General features: G+C 41.4%; 2 protein-coding genes across 4 annotated transcripts in view; one reads left to right on the forward strand and one right to left on the reverse strand.

The window, feature by feature from the left end:
• Nucleotides 1–233: 233 nt before the first annotated feature.
• Nucleotides 234–7037, reverse strand: LOC149316000 (small nuclear ribonucleoprotein E). The gene is made up of 5 exons (XM_089514600.1): nucleotides 6876–7037; nucleotides 4749–4775; nucleotides 3355–3417; nucleotides 2522–2600; nucleotides 234–496 (listed from the first exon to the last, which is right to left on the reverse strand). The coding sequence occupies exons 1-5, from the start codon at nucleotides 6927–6929 to the stop codon at nucleotides 441–443; spliced, it is 279 nt and encodes a 92-aa protein (XP_089370726.1). The 5' UTR covers nucleotides 6930–7037; the 3' UTR covers nucleotides 234–440.
• Nucleotides 7038–7192: 155 nt separating this feature from the next.
• The window catches only part of LOC149316001 (zinc finger CCCH domain-containing protein 11A-like), a 29516-nt gene continuing 11898 nt past the window's right edge, over nucleotides 7193–24810 (forward strand). Inside the window, exons 1-11 of one of the 3 annotated variants that reach the window (XM_089514596.1) lie at nucleotides 7193–7386; nucleotides 11597–11652; nucleotides 13025–13222; nucleotides 13914–14033; nucleotides 14495–14618; nucleotides 15555–15758; nucleotides 19040–19159; nucleotides 20787–20867; nucleotides 21362–21463; nucleotides 22575–22637; nucleotides 23071–23160. In XM_089514596.1, the coding sequence (XP_089370722.1) occupies nucleotides 13169–13222; nucleotides 13914–14033; nucleotides 14495–14618; nucleotides 15555–15758; nucleotides 19040–19159; nucleotides 20787–20867; nucleotides 21362–21463; nucleotides 22575–22637; nucleotides 23071–23160 (958 nt within the window). In that variant the 5' untranslated portion in view covers nucleotides 7193–7386; nucleotides 11597–11652; nucleotides 13025–13168. The other 2 variants (XM_089514597.1, XM_089514598.1) reach the window with 2 other exon arrangements.

The following is a 24810-nucleotide window of genomic DNA, read 5'->3' on the forward strand; positions in this document are numbered from 1 at the left end:
AATGACTGCAGTTCCCATCAGGCCTTACTGTGGTTTTTGCTAGGGTTCTTGAAAGTGCTAGTCTAACATCTGAAGAATCACATTCTTCCCCTCTGTTCTAAATGAAGTTTCACTAACAGTGTACCTTTGTAATCTGGGTTGAACAATTTGTGTGTGTGTGTGCGCGCGCGCATCATTAAAAGAATTAACAAATATTTCTGTACAAGTTAACTTGGATAACAAGGAAAAAGATATATTAACAAAAACGTTTATTTATAAAGAACTACAAGTCTCCACCAATGTAAAAAAGCTACCCAAAATGATAAGATGAATTAAGTAACTAGCTTCATTCTTCTCTCTCTTCTCAAAACAGCAAAGTAGAAATTTTAAGTGACAGCATTAACAACATTTTTTCTTCTGAGGGTCAACAGGTTCAAATAATAAACACTGGATAGCAACTTCTAGTTAGAAACACTTTGTAGAAGAGTAATATTGTCCCCCTTCAACATGATTCGACCTGAAATGGAAAACAGTGTCATTAGATCTACATAAGTGTCCCTTTTCTATTAATATTTGCATTCAGTTTTCAATTTGTAATCCCTCTACATTGCACACTGACATACTGGATAGCACTAATATTAACTAAGATGGCAAAATTCTTAGAACTTATCTAAACATATCCTCCTTTCTTTTTTCTTACCTTAGATCATAAAAGTTTCCAATTACAGCACTAACTTGCTTATTTAAACTATCTCAGTCATATCCAAGAACAGAATAAGCTATAAATATTCATGCAATCAAGGCTCAGAGTAGGTAATATTTAGACATATTCTAACAATTCCTGTACTTCAGTTGGGTCAATAAATCTTCTGACAAAATTCTTTCTGGCAAACCTTCAGAAGGGAATCTCACAGAAACAGAAAATCACTTTCTTTTTAAGCATATTTTTATACTATCGTTCAATAATAAAAAAATAGCATAATAGTTTCCATAACAATATGAAGAGGTATTTCTTTTCTAATAATAAGATTACAGCAAGATATAATTTGTAGGCAGATCTCAATCCCTTTGGAATTCAGTAGCTCAAATTCAAGGAATTGTGGTTGGAAATTTAGAAGAAACCGCAATAGACTCACAGTAGTGAAATGCAGCCAGCAGTGACAACAAAGTGGGGAAACACAGCTATAGACCCCAACTAGTTTGACAGCAGAGTCAGACAAATCATGGTAGAGAAGTCAAATACAATAGGCATAGATTTTTCTAGACCTTTTATGAGTATGCCTTTTATTCTCCTTTTTTCTAGACCTTCATGAGTATGCCTTTTATTCTCCTTACTACAAAGAGTTTCATTCTTTTTCAGATATGTCAAGTTCGGAAACTTCAACTGGTACAGAATATGGCAGCCAGGTTGGTTACTGGTATATTCAGAACTGCTCATATTAAACCAGTTTTAAAATCTCTTCACTGGCTGCCTATCAGTTTCTGGGCAAGATACAAGGTGTTGGCTTTAACCTTTAAAGCCCTACATGACTTGGGTCCTGACTTCTTGCGGGAGTGCCTTCTCTCATATAATCCACCCCGCACTCTTCGTTCATCTGGGAAGAATCTGCCGCAACCTAAGAGGACAAGACTTTCAGCAGTAACCCAGAGATCTTTTTCATCAGCCGCTCCTAGATTCTGGAACGACCTGCCAGACAAGATCCGACATATTACTCACCTTGGAAACCCTTAAGAAGGCCATTAAGATGGATAGTTTCTGGCAGGCCTTTCCAGACTAGCACCCCCACGGACCTGCCTCCTCCTCTCTCTTATCTTCCATCCTCATTTTTACCCTACCCTGGACTCCGCTTGGAATTTTTGACCTCATGTTAGTGTATGTATGTTAATGCTTTTAACTTTCTTTGGTTTAATCCTTTTTTAGAGTTGGATCACGTTTTTATGTTTGGGGGGAGGATTGGGGATCTTGGAATTTTAATGCATCTCTTTTTAACTGTATGTTTTTTACTGTTGTAATCCACTTGGATTCCCTAAGATTAAGCGTATTATTATTATTATTATTATTATTATTATTATTATTTAGTAAGGATAGTAACCCCATTTTTGGATCAGTTTTTGCAGCAATGGCACAAACTGTGATTTGTTCTGCCATAACCAAACACTTAGGGTTCAATCATTCTTAGGAGAGTTCACCTCTTCACTATCTCACAAGAAAAGAGTTTAGAATCATAAAATTGTAGAGTTGGAAGAGACTACAAGGGCCATCCAGTCCAACCACTGTCATGCAGGAACTCTCAATCAAAGCATCCCCGACAGATGGCCATTCAGCCTCTGTTTAAAGTCCTCTAAGTTTAATTATTATGATGTCACACAATGATGTTGTAGGACAAATGTTCCAATAATTTTCCACATGACCTTAGAATTCAACCATAGCTGGGATTTTCACCACAGATTTTAATTGAAATTATGAAGATCACCATTGGCTTTTCACTAATGATAAAAAAGAAGGAAATTTAGTGCCCAATATCAAGTGAGTTGCACTTACCCAGCTGTTTCCTTGATTTCGTCTTGGAATGAATTTCTTCTGCATCATCCAGTACCAGGTTCATATATTCATCAAACCCCTGTGAGCCAGAATATAAATTAGTGAACTCCATATTTGTAAGAGAAACATAGCAAGGGGGAAATTCCAATAGTGTATTCAGTCAATGTCTTATCCTCCTTAATTGTGAACCTAGAACTCAGAAGTAACAATTAAAATGTAAATCAAGGGCCCATACAGATAGGCCAAAATAAAGCTGCTTTGGGTCACTTTGGAGGTATGCTGTTTAAATGATGTATGTGTCCTAATAGGCCAGAAGCTGCACCAAAGCTGCACTCCAGTATTTAGGACTGGAGCGTGGCTTTGCATGGCTTCCGGACTCTTAAGATGCATGCCTCATTCAAAGGTTTTATAAGGCAAAATAAATATGCTGAATTGTTTGCAGGAAGATAAATCAGATGCCCGAAAACCTCACAAAAAACAATGGATGCTGGTTATGCAAGATTTTGATTTCACATTGGAAGGGTAACTGTTGCTGAACCAAAGCAATGAGACTGATGAGCTATATATTGTTTATTTTTTACTGTAATTACTGAGTTCGCCATACTTATAAGAACCTAGTTTTCCTCTCTCTATGGTGGGCTAGCGGGAGAACCAAAACTATGTAACCTTATGAATCATGTAAATTAAACATTAATTTATGTACCATTTGCTTTGTCTTTCCTAGCATGGTAAATAACTCGCCTGAAAATTAAAGCAATGGTATCACTGTTCAGGCAAGCTTTGAGTGTGAGAGTGCTTTTCTGATTTCGTGAGAACGCAGCGTTAGTACTCACAATAATGCAGCCTTCTATCCGCATGTTAACTTGTTCATACAACCAGACCTGAATTCTGGACCTCTGCAAGATAAATAGTAAAGAAACCACATTCATAATTGTTCTTAACAGGCTTTCACAAATCAGTTTTTTTTTGGCACGTTACAACTAGTTAAGACTAGACATGTGAAAACACCCCCACAAAATAAAATATGGAGGTGTTTTCCCATATTTTTCATGGATTTATGACATATTTTGCACTTTTTAAAACAAGGTTTTACTCATGCAGTACATGGAATTACTTTGTGAATTTCATGAATACACCGAATATTTGTAAATGATGTGTTTCATGTTGATAAAAAAGTAAAATACATTTACGGTAGGTAATATTATGGTGGAAGTATTACATATTTTTCAAGCCTCCGTCTCCTTTCCTCCCCATGACTGCATTTTCTTTCTTTATGTTTCTAGCTTGGATAGCCACCATATTTCCCCTCTCAAGGTTCTCTGCAGAGAATTCAAATGAGCTTATCCCAGATTGGTAACCTCCAGATGTTTTAAACAGAAATCTCTGTGATCATTGACTACTGGCTATGCTACTTGGGCTGATAGGGAATTGTAACCCAAAGCATCTACAGAAGACCAGATTTGAAAAGGCTTTTATCAAATTGTGTTTTGGGGCAGCTTCTGCACAGAAACACCTTTTTCTTCAGGGTAAAGGGGATGTGGTATATAGCCAAGACATGCTGAGTTTTGAAGGAGGGAGCTTTCTCTGCAACATGAAAAATTCTCCTTCAACGTCTCTGGCATGCAAAAAGGACAAGGAGAGAATGTGGGTTCTCATGTCATGTTGTAAAATACACCGAAATACCAAAATCAAGTATGAAATTAGATCATTCGTAGAAGGCTAGCAATAAGCACAAATAATGGCGTGTTACTGAACCAATTATCAGTGATTCCAAACCATGTTTACTGAAATCCAGCATACATTTATACTAACTATGTTTGAAGGTACAGTGGAGCCTCGGGTTACGAAAACAATCCGTTCCGCGGCCGCTTTCGTAACCCGAACGGCTTTCGCAAGCCGAATCCCCATAGCCGCTAATGGGGAAAAGCCGCGATTTGGTGTGAAATCGCGGCAAAAAGCACCAAAAGTTTTTTCGGGACCCGAAAAAACTTTCGTAACCCGGATCAATAATTTCCAACGGGGTTTTTTCGGGTCCCGAAAAATTCGTAACCCGGGTAATTCGTATCCCGAGGTTCCACTGTATGTATGTTTAACTCAGAATAAAATCAATTGTTTTGGCTTTTTATTAAATGACAAAGCTTAAACGAACCAATACTTTTATTACAGTATACCTGCCTGTCACAATCCACTATTAAAGACAACAATCAAGGCTGCTATGTTTACTTACATTCTGTAGATATCTGAAGATGAGATTCTGTGAGAAGTGACTTAAGGAAAAATGCAGACATAAAAGCAAGAAAACACATATAAGCCCTAAATGGTTTGGGCCCAGGGTACTTGGCGGACCGCCTCTCTCCATACAATCCGCCCCGCACACTCAGGTCTTCCGGGAAGCCACTACTACGAGTTCCAGATGCAAAATACTCTACAACAACACAGAGAGCCTTTTCCATCTCGGCCCCGCAGCTCTGGAACTCGCTTTCCGGCGAGCTCTGCTCGGCCACCTCCCTCGACCTTTTCAGGAAGGGGCTAAAAACCTTCCTTTTCCAGCAGGCTTTCCCCTAATGTCCCAGTTGTAGCCCCTGCTCTCCCTTTACTGTTTGCATTCGTGCTAGATCGGATGTTATTAATTTGTATCTTTCAATATGTATTAATTGATGTGTTTTTTGGTGACTTTGTAACACTGTTTTTATATTGTAATCCGCCTTGATCTTTGGAAAGGCGGGCTATAAATAAAGATATTATTATTATTATTATTATTATATATACCAACAATAGCTAGCAAATCAGTTTTGGCACTGTCACAACACCATATTCTGAAGTCATAAGTTTGGTTTCACCCGCTTAATATAATCAACATGCTTATACTAAGCCAATTCTAACAAGGGGGCCGTACAGACGGGGCAAAAGGAGCGGGACTGCAGTGACTGCACAGGCCTGCTTCTGACGCGGCCCTTTCGCTGCTCCTTACTGTACCGGCTCTTCCACGTTGGTGCGCTCTCCGCACGGCTTCTGGCTACATTCGGAGCATGGTTGTGTAAATGCTATGCCCCCAACGTGGCCCAAAGCTGGCACTTTTTGGCCTGTCTGCTTCGGGCCATGGATAGCAAAGAGAAAATTAAGTAAATAAGAACCATACACATTCCCACAAAGCAATTACCTTGCTAATTGAGGAACCATGTCTACTTCTGAAGATGCCTACAACCACAGAGAGCTTAAATAGGGTGTTGCTTTTCAGGCCCAGTATGAGCTTCATTTATTATTATTATTATTATTATTATGCTTTGTTTATAAAGCGATGTAGATTTACAAAGTGCTGTACACACAAACAATAAAATTGATGACAATTGGATAAACAATCACACAATGCCTGGGAACGCTTCCCTGAACAATATAGTCTTCAACTCAGTTTTGACACTGGTTAAGTAAGTCCCATGCCGACACAAATCAGTTACATTTATATCCCACCTTTTCTCCTTTATTTACGGTTGCCATAAACTTTGAGTTCACAGCAGTTTACAGTCCGTTTTATGCTCACAATAATCCTGTGAGATCAGTTATGGCAGAAGCTGGTGATTTGCCCAAAGGCCTTCAGAAACGTTCATGCTCAAATAAGAACTTAAAGTCCACCGCCAGGTCCTACATTACACAAACCCATTTCTTTCCACTAGTTCCGCTGGCCAAAAAAAGGGGTGTGTTTCCCCAACCTTTTCATTTACAGTTCTCTCTATGGCCAAATTTCCCCAGACAAGGCTAAAACTAAAGAGAATTACAATCCCACAGGTCAACATTATCAAACGTTGCAGCAATAGCGCTGAGTATGAGAGACCTAGGGCCCATTCACATCACACCATCACAGTGCTATTACTCTACCTTAGTATTATTATTATTGTTATTATTATGTTACTTCCTATGGGATCCTGGGGTCTGTAGTCTGGAAAGGCACAAGAGGAGGCCACCTGATCTTGGAGGCTAAGAAGGGCCAGCTCTGGTCAAAACCTGGATGGGAGACCGCCAAGGAGTACTAGATGCTGTACTTAACCGAGGCAGGATGGCGTAGTGGTCTGAGCACTGGACTATGGCTCTTGGGCAAGCCACACTCTCTCAGCCTCAGAGGAAGGGCAAACTGCCCTCTGAGGAATAACCCGCTTTGGCCTCGCTTTAACTCTTTGTCTGGCTCAAGGGCGGGGCCAAACCGGGTTATTTCTCCAGTCTGAATGAGCTTTCCCAAAACGCTTTTTCGCAAAAACGAAATTCCGTCCCTATTTTGTCCCTCCGGGGCCTCCGTCCCCCCTTCCCCTCCCCCTCCCCCCTCCCCCTCCCGCGCTGTCCTCTTCTCTGAGGGAAAGGATACGATGGGCTGCACCATCACCTTCTGCACTTTCTGGCCTTGGCCGCGGTACGCCATGATGGCGGCAAGATGGAGGCGCTGGAAACACCAACGAAGCGCTTCTAAGGCCGCCAACTGTGTACTCCACGCGCATGCGCTCTGACTGACGAGGAACACTGCTGAGGTAAAACGCAAGCACTTCCGCTCCGGACCGGAAACTACGTTCTTTCTGCGTCCATTGTCGAGCGTCATGATGGTCACGTGATTCGGCGCAGCCCCAGCTTCCTATTCTTCCAGCTGCGCCATGATACTTCCGGGCAGAGTCGGCGATGCCTAGGGACAGGCGCCATCTTGGAGGCGGGCAGCGGCGGATGTTCTTTTGAAAGCGGCAGAGGTTGTGAAAGCGACTCTTGGGGGCTTTGTGAACGGCGTTCCAGTCCGGAGAAGGAGGAGAAGGCGCGGTCGTTGTGGTCGTTGAGCAGCGGCGCTGGCGGCTCCTTCTTCTCTGGGGATCGGTAAAAACCCCTTCTCGCGGGTGAGGAGGGCTTGAGGGTTCGGGTAGTAGGCCCCCAAACCCAGCCATTGGCCTCCGCGGCGCCCCTTCCCCGCTTCTCTATAAGAAAGCCTCCTTTGGAGCAGTTCCTTCCTGGCCGGATGGGGCTGGGCTGGGTGGGAGGCCCCGTTCTGCCATGCAGGAACTCCCAGTCAAGGCATCCCCAGGGTCAGATGGCCACCCAGCCTCGGCTTAAAGAGCTCCAGGGAAGGAGGCTCCACTACACTCCGAGGAAGGAGGGTGTTTCACGGTTGAACAGCCCCGACTGTTGAGGCCGAATCTCTTTTCCTGGAGCTTGCCTCCGTTGTTCCCAGTCAGCTCCCGCCTCAGTCTGACATCCCTTCAAGTGTTTAAACAGGGCTATCATATTGAGACTTGAAGGCTAACATCCATTCCCCCCCCACAACATTTAAAATGGCCAAATAGCAATAATAATAAAAATAACATTCAAGAATAAAATGATAAAATAAGTACAATGCAGAATAAAACCCGTTATCCCCCTCCCTCCCTCCTGCGCCACATTGAAAGTTCCCCAATAACAGTAACAACAACAGTAAAGTATCATTCAATGTGATGGAGGCGACAGCAAGGTGATGGGAATCCTGGGTATTCTGGATGGGGTCCTGTGGACCAATCTTGCCAAGAAAACCTTTTGGGGTCCCCATCAGTTGAGGACTGCTTGAAGGCGCACAACAACAACAACAACAACAACAACACACACAAAATTGGAAGACAACACATAGCTGTCACCACTCTCCTTTGACTCCCCTTCGCTCCCAGAGCCTCCTTTCCCTCCTCCTCCTCAAGTTTTCTCACAGTTATTCCTCTTTCCTCCACTCCTGAGAGCCTTGCCACCATCCAATAAATAGGATTAATAATAACAACAATATAATAATAAAACTGTATTTTTACCCCGCCTCTCCATCAGGATCGAGGTGGCTTACAATAAACAAAAATCCACCCAATACAGCCATAATCCCGCTTGTTCCCTACCTCCCCTAAAACATCAGTTGAACAGATAAAACATGAAAATCGTCGATTGAAGCAGGTTTGGGGTGACTCCCTTGGGGATGAGGGAGATCCCAAAGTCCGTGATTTCTGGGACCCAGAACGATTTCCCCCTCTGGGTTCCTCTGAATAGACGAGGCCCAGGGGTTATATATGCTCTCCGGCAATGATTTTGACTCTCTAGCGCCCAGAAGACAACAGGAGCAGGAGTGATCCTGGTTCTCTTATTGGCCTGGATTCCCATGCTGGAGGCAACCAGTCAGAAACCAGGGCTTAAAATGACGTTTCAAAATCATATATTGCCCTTTTTACCATACAAAAGGCAGTCTTTGGCGGCGTTCAGTTGGTGGTTCGGTTTAGGGGGCTTGCCATCCTCTACCCAACTGACCCCGGTGTGTTAGTTAATAGCCGAGGGGAAATAATTTGAAATGCCCTAAAATGTGATTAGTTTAGGGGAATCCGTTTGAAATGTCTGACAGTGTTAGGGAAATGGTTTTCTCTGGCCTGGCATAGCAGTGAGTGAGACCTCCTTGTTCAAAAGGATGGAAAAGAGGGGTTGAAGAGTAAGACCAGCCGCACAGTTCAGTAGCACTTGTTTTGCTGCAGGTACTCAGGTATTTCCCGCCTCAAGTGGATTGTGCCTAAAATTGGAGGACAACACACAGCTTTCCAGATGTTGTTAGACAATTCCAAGCGTTCCTTGCCATTGGTTAGCTGGCAGCTGGAAGTTGCATCCCAACAACATCTGGAGAGGGAGAAGGCAAAATCAGTCTCAGAGAAGACACTAGCAGCTTGAAACACATTTCCAAAATGTGTATCTTATGGAGATGGCTGTAGCAAAACAATATTACAATTCTATGGACCCTTTTCCACCTTGACTCCCAATATACCTATTGAGCTGAAGCATCTGTTTTTTAATAAGTAATGTATAGATAAGTGAAGGACTTGCTTTGGTTTCCTTACGTGGATAGCACCCTGCAATGCACACATCGTTTTCACGGAGCTGTAGCCAGCAGAAGTGATAATGGACATGAATGGAGCAGGAGCAGATTTCCCTTTTAAATAAGATGTTTCAGTTCTGGGCTTGACGCTGCAGAATGTAATCTTTCTAGCCTTGGCCCCCTCAACTTTACTACCACCTTTACATGTTAAGCTCCATTGGTTTTCCTGTTAAGACTGTGTGGCATCCTACACTGAAAGAAGATTGCTGCTGAAAGAAATGGACCTTACCATAAAACATATAGCTATAGAAATAGTAATGGCATTTCAAAGAACAATTCTTTGGTAGCCTTGTTTAACAGAAACTCTTCCACAGATCAATGCAGGGAGCCTGCACTTTGGCTGGCATTGTCATAGATTTCTGTAGCTGCTCTTCTTGTAACTCTTGATCTCTAAACATCAGGTCAGTTCAGATTTTGATAACATTGAACAAGTCTGAGCATTTTAAATTTTATATTAAATTTAAGTTATATTTGTGTATCATTTAGGACCCCAGTAGGCATGATATTATTGCCAATGGCTGTTATTCCTGTTCTTCAGAATAGTTGGAAGCATAGATGAAAGTGCTGTGCTTGTATCTTTTATCCTTAGTTCCACATCATCTGAAGAGCCACATGATTCCCATGCTTGTCTTAAACTGTTCTGTGTTTCCATTGCTAGAGGGACCTTGCATTTTTCTCAAATGTTAGCTGATAGTCATAAGGTTCTTGGACCACTTGAAGTCAAAACTATGAGCTCTGGCAAGGTTATCACTGTCATTTTGACAGGATGAGATGATAGGCGTATTATTCCCCGCATGTGAGACTAAACAAAAAGGAAAATTAGTTAGTCAGTATACCAAGTACAATTTGTTTGGTAACAAAGACTAAGAGAGGTATGGTAAAAAGTGGTAATATGAATTTGAGAGAATCTTACTGTTCAGTGCAGATGTCACCCTTTGGAGTACTAGTAAACAAAAGGTTAAGCTTTAGTTGTAAGGAGGAGTGGGACAAAGCGAACAAGAAGTGTGAATTTCTGTAGGTAGCAGATTTCTTAAGAATGTGTAAATCCATGTATGAAATTCAACATGAATGACTAACATTTAAAAAATACCACCAATTTATTTCTCTGTTAGAGTTGATGAAATACCATGCCTCAAATTATGCAGAAAAAAGTTGGCATTGTTGCCATTTTGATTCTTTAATTGTAAGAAATTACATATATTCAAAATGATATTAGAAAGAGAACTTTGTTTCTCCATTTTTCCCCCCAAATTCATTTTTTAAAAAATTGGCTGAGGCGATACTGATTTGATGTGAAGCCTCCTTTCAGCCTTTTCACTGAGTCAGTGAAAACTGGCTCACCTTTCCAGGGACATTTGGGAGGAGAATGAAGCTCTCAAGTAAAGAAATTGAACTGCTCAAAAGCAAAATTAAACAGTTCTGTTTTCTTTATTTATGCAGCCAGCCCAACTGATTTTACAAGGGCTATGTCCTGCATTTGCTTTCAGTCTAAATTTTTTGCCAACCCAGTCTGTTTAAAAATAGTTGTTATAAGACACTCCATACATCATGCGTGTATCTTGTGTCCCAGTATATGCTGTTAGCATGTACATATTTGTGTTCATAACTCTGTGGTCAACAAAGAAAATGCCTTTCCATGAAAATCTAAATATTCTGTTTTTTCTTCAAATTTGTGTTCTGTTGCAACATCACCTTTACTACCATTTTGGTATATACATCGTTGCATGTATAAAAAATACTGTATACATTATGTACATTTACAAAACTTCAGTTTTTGCATTCAAGTATTTTTTGCCATTCAGTTAATAAAGGTCGGGGAAGATTTTTCCTTTTTTTCCAATAGGTGAAGATATTTTTGAAGACCAGAAAATGAAACATTGTGTTTTAAATAAAAAAAAAAACCCAAACAAATCCTAAATTATCTGGCTGTAGAAGATGGATTGTCTTTGCAGCCAGCCTGAAACACAAGTTCATCTTTAAATGAACTGGGTTTTTTTGAAGAGGCAATTAACCTTCACTGTCTCCAGTCTTCCTGATCATTCAGATGGACTTGCTTTCTCCAGTAGTTATTATTCACCCTCTCTGAATTTTGAATGAGGATGTTTCCTTGGCAATGTAAGGAAGAAAGGTCTTTCTACCCCTTTATTATCAATTCACGGATTGAGTATTGATTCGACCTACAGGAGAAAAATAAGTCTGGAAGACTTCGAAGACGGAGATACTTGCTGGACTTATCAAGGTATTTCAATGAAAGAGGTATTGATTTGTAAAGGATGGGAGACTATGGCCCCATACAGACAGGGCATAATAAAGCTGTTTCAGGTCACTTTGGAGGTATGCTGTTTAAATGATGCATGCATCCTAAGAGTCTGGAAGCTGCACCAAAGCCACGCTCCAGTCCTAAGGAATGGAGCGCAGCTTTGGCACAGCTTCCGGCCTCTTAGGACGCAAGCATCATTTAAACAGCATACCTCCAAAGTGACCCGAAGCAGCTTTATTTTGGCTTGTTTGTATGGGGCCAATATAATTGAGCTTGTGATTTGAAAATGCTGTGCTTCATCTAATTAAATGGTTATCCCTCCCCTGCCCTGCACCTTGAATTCAGCAAATGCCCCAGCCACAGGTCTTTTAGTCAGCTCTTCTCATTGTCTGTCTGAAGTAAATCAGAAATGGAGAATGTGGGTCATAACAGCCACCATACCTCACCATTGCTGCTCTGACTAGTATGGTAGTTGCAATCTAATAACATCTGAAGATCAAGATATTCCCCAAACCTATATTAAAGAAATGAAGTTGTTCCTTTGGATCTGTGGGCTTCAGCTCAGCAAATTCAATCATTAATGGATTGGCACACCCCATATTGTTAAATGGAGAAATGTGCAGGCAGACATGCTGAGGCATGCGTATTCACATTGCTGCCATTAAATAACATAGGGTGTGATTATCCACAGTTTTTGCTTTGAGGGCCAGTCCCAAAACGGAACCACTGTAGATATGATGGGCCAACTGTGAAAACATTTCTTTGTGCACTGTGTTAATATGTATTACAGCATTAGAGCCTTGGTGGTTATTATATACATCCAGGGGTAGAGAATGCCAGTTTTGAGGCCCATAAATTTATTTTTTATTTATTTAATTTATTCATCATTAATTAATTTTCCCTCTCCCATATTCCCTATGAGGCATTAGGGCAATTTTGCCATGTTTGTGGGAGTCCAGGTCATTTGGGTGCAGAAGGGGCCTGTTGTAAGGCAGGAAATTACCTGGAATTTGAGTTCTGGGTCCTATCCTGTTGGGGAAAAGGATTATCTTGAAGCTTAAATGTCTCAGGAAGGGTCAAAAATGGGGTGAAAGGTGACTTTTAGGGGGTCGGATCAATTTTTTTTGATGGGAGAGAATATGTGGCCCTTCAGGGACCCTTAGGGACTAGTGTGCCTTCTAACGTGTTTTACCCCTGTTATGGAAAGTACCAGAAACAAACAGATTTTAAAGTGGAGTCAGTAAGAACAAGTTTACATAGAAGTGGGATATTGCTACTTAGCTGTAGGATGTTAGGAGTTATGGTTGCTCATGTAAAAACTTCTTTTTATTTATTTCTATCTTTTTCCAAGATTATATTGTAAAGAAGAGATCAGCAAATCTAGCCTGTTGAAGATTGTGTCATATGTTAAACCAAATTGTGGTCACTAAGAGGATAGTAAATATATAATTGACAGACAGTCATTCTGCTACACGTTTGTGGTATTCAGTCCAACATGTCCAACAAAGGAGACGACTGCTACTTCTACTTCTACTCCACCTGTACTAAGGTTTGCATTTTCCCCTATCCCCAATCTTGTCTTATCATGCTTGCATTATTACAGCTTTAGTGTGACCCAATGAATTGTAATTAAGGCAAGCATTATTTTAAATTATAACTTTTATTATGGATGTGAAGAGACTACTTGTGGAAACTACATTGTTTCTTGCTAGAATGTTGAAATTTACCATCTCAGGCCTAGTGTGAAAGATGCACACTTGGAATTAAAGAATCTTGAGCAGTCCTTTTAATGAGTTTCTGAATATTTCATCCAAAATCTAGGTGTTGGTTCTTTTGTATAAGAGCTTAAAGAGTGACCAGGAAATAGAAACTGGAAGAAAGTTATGTGAGACAGAAGTATAAATTTGTGCTCTGGGTTCTTCTTGGCTCCCACTTGTGTTCTATACCAGTGCTACTCAAAATGGTCCATGGTCCAATGCTGTACACTGAGCCATTGGTTACCATGAGTTGCTAGGAAAGAAAGAAAGAATTGTAGCTTAAGCTCACGGATATGATACTGCTCCCTGGTATATTAGGAGCATTTTTGGCATTTTTTCCCCAAGGAAGGTCAATGAGGGTAGAACGGAAAATTCTGCTGTGCAAGCAGAAGTCTGCTTTATTAGTGACATAGGATTTCATTCATGAAGAGTTTTCAGACTAAGTGTTCTTAATTTTGCTTTTCTCTCTTTCATTTTCCATAGGGGGACAGTTGCCCCTACCGTCACTGTGAAGCTGCCTTGGGAAATGAAACTGTTTGTGTTCTCTGGCAGGAAGGACGGTGTTTCCGAAGTATTTGTCGGTTCAGACATATGGAGATTAATGTAAGTGCTTATTTCAATTAAATACAGTAGGCCTTGGTAATTGCTGGGTTTGGTTCTAGGATCCCCGCTCCCCCCATCATGGATGCCATTATCCATGGATGCTCAAGTCTTGATATGTATAGTGGCATGGTAAAATGGTGTCCCTTATATAAAATGACTAAACTCAGTGTTTGTTTTTTAGAATTGATTTACTTTTAAAAATATTTTCAAGCTATGGATGGTTGAATACATGGATAAACAATCTGTGGTTATGGAGGGCTGACTGTATTCTGATAGCATGTTTAATCTGCCATTGTACTGGGCTTGTGAAATGGCAGCTTCCATTGTTGAAGCTTGGTTGTGATACTCTTGATCAATTTCTTAGGGTGTGAAGGAGTGTGTTGCTGGGATCACATCATTGTGTTGCTGTTGTAAACTTTCACGTGACCCTAGTATACATTTACATTATGTTTCATCCTCAGAAAAAACGTAGTGAAATTCCATGTTATTGGGAAAATCAGCCAGTGGGCTGTCAGAAGTTGAACTGTGCTTTCCACCACAACAAAGGACGTTTTGTGGATGGACTTTTCTTACCTCCAAGCAAAAGTAAGTTCTGTTTACTTGACTGAGAAGTTCTTCTGTGCTCATCTTTCTACAGAATGGCTTGCATTATGTCTTCAAGCTTGCATATGTCTTCTAGATGCTGTATGGGAAACATATCTGGCTCCTTCACTTTGTCCCCCCCCCCCCCCTTTCCAGCAGTGCCGGAATCCTACAAAAACCCAAGTAAATAGAGGTAGCAAAGATATAAACACAGTTCATAAAATGTCTAAAATACCTAGTTAATGCCCAAAGATTTATTGTTAAACCAAGCTCTACCTATAGCTCAAAAATGTAGCCATTTGGAAGCAGTTTCATGTTCCTGAAAGTAACTTCATCTGGAATAGTAGAACTCATTAAAACATTGTTTGGGTGCAGTCATCTGATCATCTGTGGAACTGCTTCACAAAATCAGATAGTGTTACTCAGACACACATAAAAAGACTTTCACCTTTCTTTCCTGGTTGTTCTCCTGGAAACTTCTGTCTGACCATTAGCACAGGTCAGATTACTCACCAGTGGTGCTTTTACTTCTTAATATAGATAAGATTAAAATTAACCAAAGAAGAAAGAATATGACTATTGTATTTTGCATGGTGGTTGACAGAAATAGTACAGTGCCTTGATAGATTTTTAGTGACTGGTAGAACTGTTGATGTTGATCACAATCCATTCCTAACTATGATATTTCTTACACTCTCAGTGCATCAGACACTTAATTATGTATTACAAATAATCAGTTGGGTCCCATTTTAGTTGTGGCTTACAATAGCGTCATTAAATAGCGTTATTAAGTCTGCTTCATTACTTAAATTTACGGGACCAAAGTTAGCTATAACTGAATTAAACTCTCATTGATTTCACTAAGTAAGCACGCTTAAGTGTGGTTCCAACCCATGGGTTTTCTGCTTGTAGTTTATAGAGTCTTTTGTTTCATTTAAGCTGTTCTTCCAAGTGTGTCTGAGTCTATGGAAGAGGAAATGAAGCCTACACAGATGTCACTGCAGCAGAATAAACTTTCTGTTCAGTCCAATCCATCTCCTCAGCTGCGTGGGGTAATGAAGGTAGAAAATTCTGAAAATGTACCCAGCCCCACTCATCCACCAGTAGTAATCAATGCTGCAGATGATGATGAAGATGATGATGGTAAGCAAAAGTGATTTCTCTAAAGGCTTGCTAGAGAGGTTAAAAACAATAAAAAGGGCTTTTTTGGATATGTCTGCAGCAGAAGGAAGAAAAAGGAAGTGGTAGGGCCACTGCGAGAAGAAGATGGCAAAATGCTAAGAGAAGATAGAGAAAAGGCAGAATTACTCAACACCTTCTTTGCCTCAGTCTTCTCAGAAAAGGCAAAGGGTGCTCAACCTGAAGATAATGGAGCAGAGGACAGAATAGGAGAATTTCAGCACAGAATAAGCAAAGAGATAGTACAGGAATACAGGAATACCTTGTTAATCTAAATGAATTTAAGTCTCCAGGACCAGATGAACTACATCCAAGGGTATTAAAAGAACTGATAAAGGTAATATCGGAGCCATTGGCAATAATCTTTGCAAACTCCTGGAGAACAGGAGAAGTCCCAGCAGACTGGAGGAGGGCAAACGTCGTCCCCATCTTCAAAAAGGGAAAAAAGAGGATCTCAAAAATTTTCATCCAGTTAGTCTGACATCAATACCAGGAAAGATTCTAGAGCAGATCATTAAACAGAGAGTCTGTGAACATTTAGAAGGCAACTCCATAATCACAAAAAGTCAACACGGGTTTCAGAGAAACAAGTCATGCCAGACAAATCTAATCTCTTTCTTTGATAAAATTACCACCTTGATAGATGAAGGGAATGCTGTGGATATAGTATATCTTGATTTCAGTAAAGCCTTTGACAAAGTTCCCCATGACATTCTTGAAAACAAGCTTGTAAAATGTGGGCTAGACAAGGCAACTGTTACATGGATTTGTAATTGGCTGACCGGCCGAACCCAAAGGGTGCTCAACAATGGCTCCCTTTCATCCTGGAGAGAAGTGATCAGTGGGATCCCACAGGGCTCTGTCCTGGGCCCAGTGCCATTCAACATCTTTATCAATGACTTGGAGGACAAAATTGGAGGCATACGTATCAAATTTGCAGATGATACCGAATTAGGGGGAGTAGCTAATACCCCAGAGGACAGGATCAAAATTCAAAATGACCTGAATAGACTTGAAAGCTGGGCCACAGCTAACAAAATGAACTTCAACAGGGAGAAATGTAAGGTACTGCACTTAGGGCAGAAAAATGAAATGCACAGATATAGGATGGGCGACACCTGGCTGAATGAAACTACGTGTGAAAGGAGAGTCCAAGTAGACCACAAGTTGAACATGAGTCAACAGTGTGACGCGGCAGCTGAAAAGGCCAATGCAATTTTAGGCTGCATCAATAAAAGTATAGAGTCTAGATCAAGGGAAGTAATAGTACCATTATATTCTGCTCTTGTCAGGCCCCACCTGGAATACTGTATCCAGTTCTGAGCACCACAATTTAAAAAAGATGTGGAGAAACTGCCTCATGTCCCAAGAAGAGCGACTAAAATGGTGAAGGGTCTGGAAGCCATGCCCAATGAGGAACGACTAAGGGAGCTGGGGATGTTCAGCCTGGAGAAGAGAAGGTTAAAAGGCGATATGATAGCCCTGTTTAAATACTTGAAGGGATGTCATATTGAGGAGGGACCAAGCTTGTTTTCTGCCGCTCCAGAGACTAGGACCCGGAACAATGGATGCAATCTACAGCAAAAGAGATTCCATCTCAACATTAGGAAGAACTTCCCGACAGTAAGGGCTGTTGGACAGTGGAACACACTCCCTCGGAGTGTAGTGGAATCTTCCTCTTTGGAGGTCTTTAAACAGAGGCTGGATGGCCATCTGTCGGGGATGCTTTGATTTGGATTTCCTGCATGGCAGGGGGTTGGACTGGATGGCCCTTGTGGTCTCTTCCAACTCTATTATTCTAGGGCCTTTACAGATGGGCATAAAGTACAGACTGGGTCCGTATTAGGGTTAGAAAGGAGCGTCCCTTCTGGACGCCCCTAACTCTGATACGGACTGAGTCGGTACAAAATAGCGGCGCCCGTTCCACACAGGGGCTGCCATCTTGACGTAGCGGACGCTTTGCGTCCGCACGTCGCACAGCACATATCATGCCGTGAGTGCACCACTGGCACCTCGCGTCATCATAAATGCGCCGCAAAGAGAAGTGCCATTTTGGCACTTCTTATTTGCACCGCGGAGGAGCCGCGCGGTTTGAATGCTGGGTCTCCTCTGCGCTGCAACTGGCAGCGGCGCGAGACTGCCTGTTCTGGGCGGTCTGTAACACGCCAATGATTCTAAGGTTTTTATTCATTTGTATTACTTTATACACAGCACTATGTGACCCCTGCAAGTATTATTAATTATTGTTTAAATTTTTTATCCTGTCCTGAATTGGAGATAATTTAGAACAATTTAAAATAATAAGAATTGTTTAAGAGATCAAAAACATATTAAACCATTTTTAGTACTTAAGACAAGGGGTAGGCAACCTTTTTGAGCTGGGGGCTGGTTTACTGTCCCTCAGACAACTGGGGGGCTGAACTCAAAATGGCACCCGGAGCGGCGCGGAAGCTGCGGCGGGGGCAGCAATCGGTGGCAAGACCGGGCTGGGGCCGGTCCCAAGGCCTCGCCGGCCGGATCCGGCCTACGGGCTGTAGGTTGCCAACCCCACTTAAGACAATTCAAAACTTGTTAACCATTTAAAATAATTTAAACCATAAGGCTCATGTGAATATCAGTTAAGCCCCCCAGGCTTTAATTTAAAAAGTGATGTTTTCATTTGGTGCTTGACTGACACCAGTTTAGGCATCATTATAAGTGATAGGTGTTCCATTACCAGGATGCTACAGCAGAGGAGGTTTCTTCCATATCCCACAAGATATTTCCCCCACCACTGGAACACAGAAAGACTGCTGAAACAGACATCACTTCTCAGGCTGCATCTTCAATTCAGAGTAGAAGTATATGGGCAACCAATGCCGTTTCTTCAAAACCAATATGATATAGTTTCTGATTAGTGTTCCAGTCAGCAGTCTACCTGTTGCATTTTGTACTAGCTGCTGCACCTCTCATCTTCTAGGGCAGCACTTGCATTACAGTAGTTTAATGAGGAAGTTACCAGTGTATGGACCATTGTGGGTAAATGATCGTTAAACCGAAAGGCTGTTATTAATGTCAGATTATAGATACTTTAAAATACTTGTTTCCTTTTAAAATTATGTCATAATTCAGCAAACATCCATATGTCTGTGTATGCAGATCTCTTTAACTAGAGTATGCATACTTGGGATTATAGTCCCCTGAATAAATGGACCTTGCTTCTGAATGAACAGATAGGATCAAACAAACAATTTTACTTCTTTCAGATCAGTTGTCTGAAGAAGGTGATGAATCTAAAATGCCTGTTCAGCAATCTTCAGAGGTCTCTAATGGATTGCGAGTAGTTTCTACTCGAAAATCTGTGGTTAGCACAAAGCAAGATAAAGGTAAGAACTAATGTAATTGAGAGAAAAAATCTGAATGGTCCTTTAACAAAGCATTAACCTTGTTTTTTTGTTCAACCCCTTTTGGTACTGGTTTTTTTTCAAGTTAAAAGTAAATGTCTAAAAAGGAGAATGTCTTGTTTTAGTGGAGGCCCTCACATGAGCCAGTATATTCTTTTAACAAATAAAAATTGGAGGAGTTGGTCCTGCAGAGAGCCAACACTGGATTTTGTTGCTTGTTCATCTGAGTACAAAATTTAAATTAGGCGGGATACAGACTGCCCAAAAGGGGCTATCTACCCGCACCTTGTTTTGCTGCGCAAGGAAGCTGCAGTGGACAAACTGCGCAGCTCCCTCGTGCAGCAAAAAGAACCCGCAAAAAGTGGGTTCTTTCTGTGGTGCCATAATGACGCCGCAGTGCGACAATGGCGAACTTGCAACGTCATTATGGGGGCGTGACATGCGGACGCTAAGCGTCTGTCGCTTCAAAATGGCGGCAGCCATGTGTACAGGGCACTGCCATTTTGACATCCTCATCACGTGCTAGGGGTGAGGCACGTATGGGCGGTGCGCCCTCGGCCAACCCCTAGCACGTGACGAGGGTGCCCTATAGGCCCATCTGGACAGGGCCATAAATTAAATTTAGCTGAAGTTCTTATGAATGAAACTAAAAAATCAAGAGCTGTAAATCAGGCATTCTGGTATATTAAACCAGAAGGCCATACAGCTGGCCCTAGGTATCCACATAGGATCCCTTTCAGACCCCCTCCCCTGCCACAGATTTCAAAATCTGCAAATGCCCACGTTTCCTTTTTCCCAGTGGCGGCACATGCATGAGGGTGTGCCGCCATTGGAGACAAAGGGATGGGTGGGTTGGCTGTATGGAGAGCGGGTAATGTAGGACTTCCAGTGGTTGATGGGAGGGCAGTAGTGAGTCCAGAGAGAGGGAGGCCCGACCTCTGTTCTCCTGTCTGGGCGACAGTGTGCCCTGGAAGCTACATCCCTGCTCCTCCTTGCTCTCTACTGGTGGTGACCTTTTGAATCCCACTCCCAGCAGAGGGCTCCGTGGAAGGAAAGATAATGACTGCTCTGCCTGCCACCTTCATTGCCCTCACCACTGACGCCTTGGTGATCGCCTCCTCTGCCTCCTGCTAGTCTCCTGAAGGGGGTGGCACCTTTGGCCAGAAAGCAAGGAGGCCAGACTCGGCAGAAGAAACTGTCAAGAGGCAGAGGAGGGGGTAACCAAGGTAGGTGAGGGTGTTGAGGGTGGTGGGCAGGACTGCCATGCTTTGTTCTTCCTCCCTCCCTTCCAAGAAGCCTTTTGCCAGGAGTTAGACCCAAGAGAGTGAGGAAGGGCAGGGAGGTAGCTTGCAGTGGTGCACTGTTGCCTGAGGTTGGGCGTCCCCTCCCCTGCACTCACTGATTCCTGCATTCACTGGGGTTTTTTGTGGAAAGTGGGAGCAAACTAGTTTATTCTGGGTTGCACTGCTAAAGTGAAGAGAGGTCAGTATCTCATACCTAGCTTTATGCTTGGGTCCCCCCCCCCCAATATAATGTTTGAAATGAACCATAATGTTTGTTCTCTGACCTCTGATCTCACATTTATCAGTTCAATTTCTATATTTTTCAGATGGTGGTTTGAATTTTGGGATCAAAACCCTTGATGAAATCAAATCAAAGAAAATGAAAGAAAAATCAACGCAGCAAGCTGGTAAGTTCACATTTTTCCTCACTGTGTCTCTAGTAGTTTGGAGGAAACTTAATGAGGCCTTGTTTGAAAAGCCTGATTCTTTTGGTAGTTATGAGACTATGTTGCTTTGTTCATAAGAGGGCTATTATTAGTGTCACAGTAATGAACTGCTGGTGTACTGGTATAATGACAGATTAGAAGCCTTATATATAATGTACACCTCAGACATGAATTGCCCATAGGATAATGACTTCCTAAGGGCAATTCATGTCTGAGGTGCAAGTTGAATATTTGCAGTACTCCATATTTTTCGGGATTGTTGTAAGGTTTATTGATAAATATAAATACTTTGAACTCTCAAGTTATGCAGTATTAGACATGCTTAATTTGAAGTAATCTTCACTTCTTTCAGTACAACCTGTTCTAATATTAAATATACCATCCTTGAAGTGCTCAATAGTTCCTAAATAGTGGCAGTAGTACAGCTTGATGTAGCTTTCTTTTACTTTTCTCAGACTGTCCTTCTGAAGTTGCTGCTCAAACCCAGACCCATCCAGGCCGAGAGAGAGAAAATGTACGGACTGTGCTCAGAACTGTAACTTCATCTACAAAACAAGGTAATTTTCCTGTCTTTAGTTTAGCTCTCATGCTTCTGTAGATGTCCTTCTGTACTGCTCATTAGTAGTGATAGTCTGTCACTGCTATTTCCAAAACAAGAATAAAGTATATATGGCAGCACATATGCTTTCTAGCAGGTATAATGTGAGATTACCTCTCTGCTTAATAAAAATGAATGGCAGCTAAGTTCAAGTCACTAAACTAGTAGCATCAGTAAAGCCAATGCAAAGACATTTAAAGGACAGAATTGCATTCAATTAAATTGGTTGTCATAGATTTTAAAAATTGTAAATTGTATAAATAGTAGATACTATAAAATGTCATTACCATTAACTTGTAGGTGCTAAATGTATAATGTATTAGATTAAATTAGTTTTTTGATTGCAGAAGAAAATCGAAAAGTATGTGTATTCCACACATCTGCATATATTCTACATATTTGCAAAGGGCCACTATGATGGCATAACTTTGTTTGCTTCAGTAAAATGAACTTTACATTCTCTTACAGTTGTTGGTTATTGAGCAACTTAAAATAGCTGTCAGGTTGTGTCAATTTGTTGAGCTAGGTGTTGTACCTTCTGATGGTCTTTCATTGCACTCCATGCTTAATGTTGATATTTTATGATACTATTTAACTGTACAGCAGCTTGGAGTGTCTTATAGTATAAAATGATGTATTAATTTCAACTACAAAGTATTTGTAACCTATTCTTGCAAATAGCCCACCTTGAACAAAATGGATATTTTTTCCAAATTTAATAGTGTAGACATATTTGTGTTTCCTTTAACACACATCCTTCCATATTAGCCCTTCTAATCCAGCCATATGCATCATATAAGTTTGCTTGCACTCTTTTCTATTTGATAAGTGTTCTTTGCATTTCAAAGGCTTTTGTAATCCACTAATCTGTCTAGTCAGATACACAATTTAATTTGTATCTTCTGTCTGAAAACAGTGCATTTTGTAATCCAGTAATCTTCCACTATAGATTATTTATAGAGTAGTTTGATCAGTTACTTGTCTTTATTCAAACTACCAATGTTACTGTCTTTGTGTTGTTCCTGTTTGAAAAAGCAAATATTAATGTTGTTTGCACTTCATTGTCTTAGGTGAAGAGCCTCAGATTCGATTGACTCTTGCAGAACGCTTAGGAAAACGGAAGCCTTCCATAGGTATGCGGGTATAAAAATACTTCTGGAATGTTTGTTATTTTACTCTACTTCTGTTATAGGCACATTTATGAGCAAAGTTCTGATAATGTGTTCAATTTATCCTTTTTTCTGGAATTCAGGTAAATTATTAAGTGAAAGTATATATTATTGTGGGACCAAGTAGAACTCAGAATGTCTGCCAAGATGGGTTTTAACTACCATAACCTTAGTGTCTGCATTTTCTGCCATGTATTCTCTCCCCCCCCCCCCCCGCCACACCTCTTATTGAGGATTACAAAGTAATATGAACAAATAGGTACTAAAATTGCTACCAGAAGTAGAGGTTTATGTGTAATATATGCATACTAAATAAGTAGGAGACATATAAAGCTGTAATTTAAAAACAAAGCAAAATCTTAAAATCGTCTTTTTTTCTTTTTATCATAAATTGAAGAGAGTGGTCTTCCCTTAAAACGTAGCCTGGCTGAAAGACTTGGAAAGAAAATAGATATCCTGGAGAATGCAGACACATCACCAAAGAGAGGTATGTTTGCTGAATTACTGAAATGGATTCCGCTAACTTCAACAGAGAATTTTGTGAGAATGTTTGAGTTACAAAAATGTGATGTTCCTGCTATTTTTAGACAAGAGAGGGGTGCTCCTGGTCAGTTGTAAGGCAGATCAATGAATAGCGATTTTGCCTATGCTAGATGAGGTTACACTCCCCCTGAAATTTCAGGCAGGTTTGCAGTTTGGGTATGCTTCTGGGCTCAACTCTGAGCCTGGACGCCCATGTTTTAGCAGTGGCAAGGAGTTCATTTGCACAGTTAAAACTAGTGACCTTGAAACATCAGATGTGGCTATGGTGACACATGCCTTGGTTACATCCTGTTTGGACTACTGCAATGTACTCTATGTGGGGCTGCCTTTGGAAACTCTTTGGAAACTTCAGCAGGTTCAAAACACTGCAGCTAGAATGCTGGCTGGGGCCAGTTACAGCGAGCATATAACTCTTTTTGAAACAGCTTTGCTGGCTACTGATTGATTTCTGGGCACAATTCAAAGTGTTGGTCTTGACCAGCATACAGACTGATTGAGAGACTGCATCTCCCCATATGAACCTGCTAGAGTCCTAAGATCTTCAGGGGAAGGCTTTATTTCGGTCCCACCACCATCATAGGCTTGCATGGTGAGGTTATGAGAGAGAACTTTCTTGGTGGCTGCTCCCAACCTCTGGAATGCCCTTCCATGCTTGCCTTTTGCTGGCAGGCAAAAACATTTTTTTAGGCGGGCTTCTTAACATAATAATCATGACAGGGTAATTTTATATGAGGTGTGTGTTTTATTTATGTTTTTATGTTTTATGGACCCCCTCTTAAAGATGGCAGGCGCTTGGGCTTTACTTATCCCACCGCTGCCACCTAATTACGCTGCCACCATTTATGTACCGGATGTCCAAACCACAAGCCTTCTTTTTTTATGGCAAGCACCTAGGACTTCTGTTATCCCACCGCTGCCACCAATTATGTAACAGTTACCCTTCTTTCCTTATTGCTGCCACCAATTTTGTAATGACTACCCTCTTTTTAAGGGCTGGCAGTAGGGTCTTTTCTTTATATCGTAGCGTGGAGCTGATATGTATGACTGACAAGCTTTTATGTAAACCAAAATATAAACTTTATTAAACAAAATGGTTGAACATCTCTTTCTTGAACTGAATGATATTATATAATTGCTAGTTCAGGCACAGGTTACTTAGTTACACTTGTATTATTTGACTCGGCTACTGTCACTTTACTTTTCCCTAGATATCCCTCTGTCACCTAGAGACTTTCCTGCCTCTCTTTAGACAGTTCGTTCTCTTAACTCAGCCACCAAGGCTAACCATATCCCTCAGGATATTACACTCCAGTCCCTCCCTCTCCTAGAGTTCTGGCAGTGCAACCCTCCCTCTCTGGATCCCAGCCCCTAACTAACACATTCCCGCAGGAACTCCTGGACCTCAGTCCTCTCTCCCCAAGATTCTAAACCCTAACTGCTGTTCTAAACTGCCCCGGTTCCAACTGACTCCCCAACTGTCAGTTCGGAATCTTCAAGAGTTCCAGCCTACAGGCTGTTGGCTGGCCCTCAGCTGCCTTCTGATTGGACAGCTGTGAGTGCTCTCCGTTACAGGGCTGCCTTTGGAAACTCTTTG

This window comes from Sceloporus occidentalis, unplaced genomic scaffold (assembly GCF_023333645.1).
Source record: "Sceloporus occidentalis isolate IW3139 unplaced genomic scaffold, rSceOcc1.0.p SCAF_3, whole genome shotgun sequence".
Classification (NCBI taxonomy): Eukaryota; Metazoa; Chordata; class Lepidosauria; order Squamata; family Phrynosomatidae; genus Sceloporus; species Sceloporus occidentalis.